The sequence below is a fragment of the Plectrocnemia conspersa genome, unplaced genomic scaffold (assembly GCF_051122295.1).
Source record: "Plectrocnemia conspersa isolate PC_06_02 unplaced genomic scaffold, ASM5112229v1 ptg000010l, whole genome shotgun sequence".
NCBI classification, from domain to species: domain Eukaryota; kingdom Metazoa; phylum Arthropoda; class Insecta; order Trichoptera; family Polycentropodidae; genus Plectrocnemia; species Plectrocnemia conspersa.
In genome coordinates this window covers 4,013,662-4,022,202 of record NW_028277174.1, presented here as the reverse complement: position 1 = coordinate 4,022,202, position 8,541 = coordinate 4,013,662, and the positions used below count along the sequence as shown (strand labels likewise).

Here is an 8,541-nt window from a genome sequence, read left to right as displayed (position 1 = left end):
GACTGTCTTTAAAAGAGAAAGCGAGAAAACGAAGTACACGTTACATTGCTTGTCCCTCTCATATACGTGTACAGTGTACATGCCAGTTTGTTATTGTGTGCGTGTACATTGTACACGCACACAATAACAAACTGGCATCCTTATCCCGAGCGTACTCTACACTATACAAGAACGTGTTTTCATTATTGAACGATATCTCAAAAATAATGAAAGCTTGGCGGCCGCGATTCGAAAATTGAATATGGTCGGAATAGTGTTTTAAGTTCGTCAATTCAGCCACATTTATGCAAAATGATCTTGGAAAATATCCACAGAGTGCCTATGTGCCAGCAAAGCTGTGGAGGCCATTTGCCTGATGTGTTATTCCATAAATAATCCTATCCTATGTACTTTATGATTCAATAAAAAAATAACAATCTAAAGACTAAAAAATGTGTTTTCATTTACTATATTTATACACCTTTATTATATTTACTATGTATGTAATTTGTATCACTATGCAAGAAAAATATTTTATTAATTTTTGAGATAATTTTAGTTACAGGTTTTAAATAATATATCATACGTGTAACATTATTATCGACCTCCGCATAAACTCGCCGAAGTATGCCGATACATTGCAGATAATTACAGCTATTGCAAAGTAGGTAGAAACAAAAACAACACACAATCGTTTTTTCGTGCGACATATACAACTTTCTTCTTTTGACTCGGCTTTAACCGCGCGATTGTATGTGTGTAAAAATTGGATGCCGTTGCGTACACTGGTTTACATATCACTGGAGGGCACATTCGGGTCGCAATTAACTTATTAAACGGAAAACAGCTTTATGTGTGTGTGTTGTATATTTTCTTTTGATTTGAAAATATTCATAGAATCAACTTCCTGCTGCTCTAACACCCAATATGCATAAATTCTTCTGGGTTTTAGTTGTGTTATCTGAATTTTATACGGATGTAGGTGCAAGTCCAGATGCAAAATGCGCTAAATGAAGCCATGAGAAAAACCCAAAAGTTGTGAACACTGATGAATCGACAATTCCGGGTCTTCGGCTACACTTTCACTTACAGCAGCAATATTCTCGGCTGAACGAGCGCCACGATGATGCACAGACCTCACTCTATCTCCAATGCTTTCAGTATCTTCAAATTTTTCACTACATTGCGAAATTTTTCGCTCAGTAGAACAATGGAATTGATTGTAAATTTCGATACACGGTTCGTGCAGAATTGTTATTTCTATAGAACAATTGAACAATTTGAACGCATTGAGCGGTGGTTAAGCGATCCATTTCGTGAATGTGTTGTTGCAAACTAACATTTGTCACTTTGAACTTGAAAAGGAAACTTGATTTGGATAACCCTGTATTAAAAATGATGGAACGAATAATTTGCAATGAAATTCTGTGTATAAAGTACAGTGAAGCGGTGCAAATGCTGTAGAAAGTGCAAATGCTATGTCCAAACGAGGGGTTTATGGGATGAAATTTTATTTGATTCTTCTATTGAAAATAATCTCGGCATACATATACATACATGTAAAAACTACATCTTACAATCGATCTATTTTTATGATATATGCAGTAAAAAATCTTCTTTAGTTTTAACTTGTGTAAGGGTTAATAAATAATTAATTGATTCTATCTTATTCAATATTCTACAATATAATTGTCTATCTTAATCACAATATTAACAAAAAATCAATACATTAGAACTAAAACCAATATGTTAATCTCATAGATCCATCCGCATCTTTTTGCGTATCCACAATGCTAGTTTGTCTTATCAAACGACGCATTGAATTCCTTCTAGGTAATGGAGTTTCACTTTCATCATTTTCGACGGTAATAAACGTTTGGCACATTTCCAATTGATCGAGATCTTCGTAAGAATCACTCAACGTAGTAGGTCTAAAAAATTAACAAAATTATTACACAAAATCTTTTTAAATAAACACATAATACAAAATACTTACATATCTACAAAACTAGCATTTCTACCAATTTCTAACTAAATTAATCAATCTCCTATGTTTGAAAAAGCCACTGTTAAATTTCTTTTCTACTGGTTAACCTTATTGGTATGCATCTCATGCAATCCGTATACGTCCAATCCTTTCCGAATTCTTCTCCTTCTTCAACTGTCTGCGGTAATCTATGATGCAACGTTTCAGGTAATCGTAGACCGAATACGCCACCGATTACAGATATAAAACCCATTATTACTAATGGCATCACCAAGTTTTCAGAACCCTAAAGAAATATTATTATAAGTTGTGTTATTGATGTCATTATGATTGATATATATGTACTTACTAAGTATGTAATGAAAGGTATAACAATCAAACCAAGACCGCCTATATAAGCAGAAGTTCCGATTCCAACACCTCGCAATTGAGTAGGATATAACTCTCCAGCGAACGGATAAATGATTAAGAACGAAGCAGATATCAATGATTTTGATATTAAAAAGAGAACTAAAGTCGTTACTATCGCATCTGTTTAACACAAATATTAAATAAGAATTAGTGATATAAAAAAATATTAAAAAGCAAAGGATCACCTTTTGGAAGCAGCACAGTAATAATGCAACTCAGTCCACTGAGCATCATTGATAAACACATGGGCCATCTTCTTCCCCATCTGTCCATTATAAACCAACAAGCCAAACAACTTGGAATTTCAACGACGGACGACAAAAAGAAGCTGATGTATTGATTGCTCCCAAGAGCAGGCCCGTAGTAACTCAATCCGACATAAACCATTTCATTGGCGAACCAATTCAGAGTGATTAAACAAGTTTTCAATCTCATATTCGGTGTTCTGCAGAGTGCCAAAGGTCCTGGTGAGCTTTTAAGTTGTGCTTCTTCGCTCTGCGTCCTCTTCATCATCATTAATTGCTTCAATCTTAATTTAAACGATTCTGGTAATTCTTTTTTATTGATACGTGCCAAAGTTTCCAATATTTTTAACGCTTCTTCCAATCTACCTTTTGCTAATAACCATCTGGGAGATTCGGGCATTACTAGAGCGTAAAAATAATAGAGGAAGAATGGAGCTGATGTAACTATGCACAAGTATCTCCAGTCACGTACTAAATATGTGACTCCAGACAGGAATACTAAACTCATTGTGTAACTCAAGCACGTCATTACAGTGACGAACGATCTGTAATTAGGACCGACCAATTCTAGAGCTAAAAATATTTTTACAAATAAATTATTATTTATAAATATTTATATAAGAATAATAATAAAATATTTACATATAATGAATGGAATTTGATAAACAGCTGGAACTGTAAGTCCTACAATTATCCTGCTCAACGCCCACCAGGTGAAATCAGTAGCAAAGGCAGTTAAAATGCTTCCAAATATCAAAGTTGAAAGGCAAGCAAAGTATGATTTCTTCCGTCCTATCTTATCATTTAAAAAACCGAAAGAATATACTCCGATGGGGCCTCCGATGTTTAGAGCAACTAAACCGAGAGTTGGATAGATGGAACGATCGCAGACTAAATCAAACTTAAACATGAAAAAGTAATACCAGCATTAAATAAGTAAGTCATGGTACTGTTGATTAAAAGATGTGGTTATTAAACATTGTAATTATATACTATTATAATAATTAGCTTACATCTATAACAATGGATGAAGTAATCTCTGACGTGTCGTACACCCAACCGTCCAAGCATCGCTCGGTTTTTTTTTCCTTTTTCAATAACTCTTCGAAATTTTCCATAGTTATCGACGTCCAATTTGAGACGTATCTTTCGCATTTGCTATAACTGCCATTGGAATTATCCTATAAAAAATATCTGTAAAATTTATACGCTTATACAATTTCCTTTCAGCTTCAGGCTAAACACTGACATAAGCGGTGTTAATCCAATTTAAGAATTTAGGATACTGATAAAAGAGGATTAACTGATACTTCTTTAACAAGAATAGACAGTTCATATATAACATGCTTTAGTTAAAAACACAGGATAAGTAAATCAATAAGTAAAGACAGTTTACATAATATTAAATCAATAAAAAAATACAATACATTATAATATTATGGTACAACTTTGGATATCAACTTACAATTTACATTCAATATAGATACAGTCTTATCACAGTTATTACTTTCAACTTTTATTAAATTTAGATTAAAAATAGCTTCCTTTTGGGGTCAAAGTAGAATAACTCTGTAAATCATATTTTGGTCAAAAGTGAGATAACGATCATATGAATTGGTGGACGAATACCATTTTAACACTAGTATACAACTACCGTGTAAACATCAACAGTCAGCTGAAAATTGATTAAGGTTAATGAATGGAATTGGAATGCTGTTTTTATTTGTCTCTAGAGTGAATTAAGTATAGTTTTAATTGATGATTAAGGCAATCCATAGAAAATGATTGGAAAACTTAATTTATAAATAAAATTTACATGACAGCTTAGAGTAAAATACCTAAAAGAAATTGCACTATGTGATAAAATAATAAGTACAATATTTATATTTAAATAAAATAAAACTATTGTCGGGACATTTATATGAAACTAATTGCTTTAATTATTTGCGACTTAATAAGTTTTTCTCGTCGGTATTTTACAAGCGCAAGCGCAATAGCATATTTGGCTGGATTAGAAGCACTTGGCCAAAAGGACCAGAACAAAGGTTACAGTCGGTGTCAATACAAAGTTGATGAAGTAACTTGAAAAACAAGAGCCACGTTTACAGCTCTCTAGCTGTTTAAATTATCGCCACTTCGGAAAAAATCCTTATTAAATACACAGGGATGTCAATTTTTCAGGGGGAGGGGGGGGAGAAGTTGGCCAGAGTGTTTTTTTTTATTATTTCCATTTAATTACGATTCATAGTATTTCATTAAATGACATGCAATTTTCTGGCTAAATTCAAGAGGGTTTAGATTAAATTAATTAAATATTAAATAACAAAAAAATAATGCGTAATTATTAAGTGTACATAGGGGAAGACACAAAAGTTGTCTAGTCAGTATTAAGACTTTTTATAACAATATTACGATAAGTAAGAATCATATGAAACATATCTAAACCAATTTTTGACCAATAGAAGAGCGCAAAAATAATTATTCCTTCTCAGAAGTCAAAAATCCACGTCAAAAGCAATAAAATCGTGCCATCGCCACGATTTTATTGCTTTTGCCCACTGCGACGGCACGATTTTATTGCTTTTGACGTGGATTTTTGACTTCTGAGAAAGAATAATTGTTTTTTGCGCTCTCCAATCGACCAAATTAGATTTGAATATACTTTGACCAGTACTCTTATATCACAAGTCCGCAATAATATCGGTGAGAATAGCTATAATATTTTTAAAACATTATGTAATATCCAAGTGCAGAGTAACTGGAGCAATATGTTAAATGCGTACGTCTGTACTTCTAGAGATTTTTCCCCCCTGAGAGATAAATTAGGTTAGTTTTTATTTTGAACTTGACCTAATGAAAGTTGGGTTTGGGTTTGAACAGTGAACGGACGTTTCGAAACTGTCAGATTGAGTTTCATATACATTTTAGAACAGCATATAATTTCACAAAAGCTTATCTGTTAAATTATATTTTCGCCAGTAGAAATATATATCCACTGGTGAAAATGTATTTGAACTATAATAGTGAAAATATAACTTTACCCAAAAAATAGACATTCATTGTAGCATTTGTATATTGCATGTAAATAAATAACGATAAGTATGTAAATTGTAAATGTATATACTACTATGTATGGAAAAGTTAGAATCTTATAATTTTACTAGCACCTGCCAGATAAATTATATTTTCACTATTAAAAATAAATATCTACCTGTGAAAATATAGTTCGATATGATTTCATTAAGATCCACAGTATTTCATTAAATGACAGACTTTTCTGGGCAAATTCGTCCATGTAGATACATTTGATAATGAAAAAAATATGGACAACTTTAATATGCGAGAGAGAAGGGGTATACAGTGATATGCCTGCCAAAAATCCGCTATTGCCCTAAGAAATGCGTCTAACGTGCATGATATAAGCCAATACACAAAAACTGGACTGTTTTGGATTGCAGAAGAGTGACGCCTCTGACGAGAATAAAATAAGTTTATATGGGTCAGATGTGGTGCAGTACGATCGTCTTCAATGTGGCGAAAGATACAGCTAAATATGTAGGCAACTGTGTGAAATCTAGAGAAACAATGGTATGGGTGTGCTTCTCATATTCCGAAATGGAAGGTATTCACTTCACCCACGAAACAGTAAAAGCTGTGAATTATAATAATTAATATTGTCCTGGATATTTTTTCATTTGTTTGATCGAAAAGCTCGTGGGTTCAAATTTGGTAAAAAAATCATAGATGTTTCTGCATTCTGTTGTCGGGTAAAAATAGTAAATTTTTTTTCAATTTGTTCAATGATGATAAATAAAATATTTCAGAATATATATTTGTGTTATAGTTAAGAAAAAATAACGATTGCACAACTCAACAAGTAAACAAAAACTTATAGACTATGAGCATGTTGAATCGGTAAATTCAGCTAAAGCGGTTAATAATAGCGGAAGGGGGTGCAAAAAATAATATTTTACGTAACTACTGTTAATTGGTGGTAATATACGATTTAAAAATAATTTTTATCACATGATTTTCTCAAAATGACATATTGCCCAAATTTTACTGTTTTATCATTAAATTTTTTTATGTGTATGTATTACTTCAATACTTAAAAGAGCTTGAAAATATATTCTTTTTGCACACTACTGTAGTTAAAAGACAATAACAAATAGTCTGTTTCCGCCCCGAATCAAGAGTAGGCAGAGTGAGGGATCTGCTCTAATTATGATAAGGTATATAAAAGTGAAAACGGCGTACTAAATTCATTTCATTTAAGAACTTCTAATCAGAATTTGACCTTCCAATCACTTTCGTTTCCGGCTTGAAATAAACAAGAGTTCTTCGTGTAGAAGGTTAAATAGATAACCACAATCTGTAACTCGCTCCCTAGTATATTTACGGTTATCTGTGTTACCACTGTATATGACAGACTATTTATTACTTATGTATTACATTGATAACATGATTATTTGGTCTCAATCTTAACAATGAGTTATTAAAATTACATTTTAATTTATTTATATCATGAGGTACAAGGGAAATAAAAACATAGCACTTTTCTAGTATCATTATAATTAAACAGTATTTTAACTAAAACCTATTGATAAATCTAGGTAACTGTTTTAGGTACCACGCAATGGATAAGGCTGTTTTTATGAATCGCTATCATAATCAATTTTATAGAATGCACATGATTCAAAGAATATGAGTAAAAATAGCATCATCTACTACTTTTATGTTGAATGGATATTATGATGGAGTTAACAACAACAGTTAAATTGAACCTCATTGCTATATAGTATGGTATAAAATGAGAAGAAATTAACCTGAATTGGAATTGATATCTGCTTTATCTGTTCTTGCGTAAGATTGGCATCAATCAACGGCACTTTACACCAATGATCCGGAGTGTCCGTCATGAAGAGCTGATTGAAGGCGCAGAATCCGCACGGAATGCAAGCCGGAAGGCACACAAGCCACAGCAACAGCTTTTGATACGTGCCAAACTCTCCAACTTGCGGCAGCAGATCGTCCAGGTCCATTCCATTGTTCTCGAAGTGGAAAATAACATGAAAACCTTGACACGCAAATGCGAAGATCACTATGTCAAGCGATGAAGTTCGCGCAAAAGTGAAATCCACTTACAATGTCGCGAGCATTAGCGTCCGGCTGCGGTGTACACTTAGGGGATTGTTCCATGATGAAATGACGTGACGCTGTCGCTCGCTCCACAATGAGAAACCCCACAAATATACAACCGTCGACGCGCTAATTTGAGGTTGAACTTGTAAAACTTTATATTTAAACACGCACAACTGCAGTTCATATCACGAACGAATAAATACAAGATTATAAGAGACGAAGGCTGAGTTTAAACAGCTTACCCGATAGGTAGGGAGTATTTATGCAAAAAAATTATGCTAATTTTCACACATTGTGGTTTTTGTTTCGAGCATTATAAACATGGTTTAGTCATTGAATTTGCATTTTTAACTATAACTGTCGTATTACATGTGTGGGCTCAGCTAAAGTATATATACGTGTGTTTCACAATGACACAGAATCACTATTATATATTATCATGAATATAATTGACCAGTGTTTAGCCTTGTGTAAGTGTGAAAAAGCCTTGTATTATTCAATTGGCATTGAAAAAATCTCCAAACCGTGATTTTAATAGTTTTGGTTTTAAAATAATCACTAATATGTATTTTTTTATTAAGAGATTTATAATAAAAAAAACTATCATAAAAGTTCTCACAATAATGGGTTATGAACAGAATAGAATCATTGTATTAAATGTGTTATTATAATAGCTTTTAAATTATGATTGATCTATTAGTATGATTTTTTAAGTACAGAATTTTTAGAAACCCTCATTTCTTTATTGACAAAAATTTGACTAGTATATATAAAGGT

The 8,541-nt window shown here is 32.6% G+C and overlaps 1 protein-coding gene across 4 annotated transcripts; it reads right to left on the bottom strand.

Moving 5' to 3' along the window:
- Positions 1–1,643: 1,643 nt before the first annotated feature.
- Positions 1,644–8,171, bottom strand: CarT (Carcinine transporter). 4 transcript variants are annotated; one of them, XR_015810917.1, is made up of 9 exons: positions 8,007–8,171; positions 7,768–7,937; positions 7,449–7,673; positions 3,636–3,803; positions 3,265–3,523; positions 2,563–3,195; positions 2,316–2,497; positions 1,976–2,252; positions 1,644–1,910 (listed from the first exon to the last, which is right to left on the bottom strand). XR_015810917.1 is itself a non-coding variant. In XM_088194073.1 (8 exons), the coding sequence occupies exons 1-8, from the start codon at positions 7,819–7,821 to the stop codon at positions 1,715–1,717; spliced, it is 1,896 nt and encodes a 631-aa protein (XP_088050199.1). In that variant the 5' UTR covers positions 7,822–7,964; the 3' UTR covers positions 1,644–1,714. The 4 variants fall into 4 exon arrangements, 1 of the variants encoding a protein (XP_088050199.1); XR_015810918.1 differs by having other exon boundaries at positions 7,768–7,915; XM_088194073.1 differs by lacking the exon at positions 8,007–8,171 and having other exon boundaries at positions 2,074–2,252; positions 7,768–7,964.
- Positions 8,172–8,541: the final 370 nt, after the last annotated feature.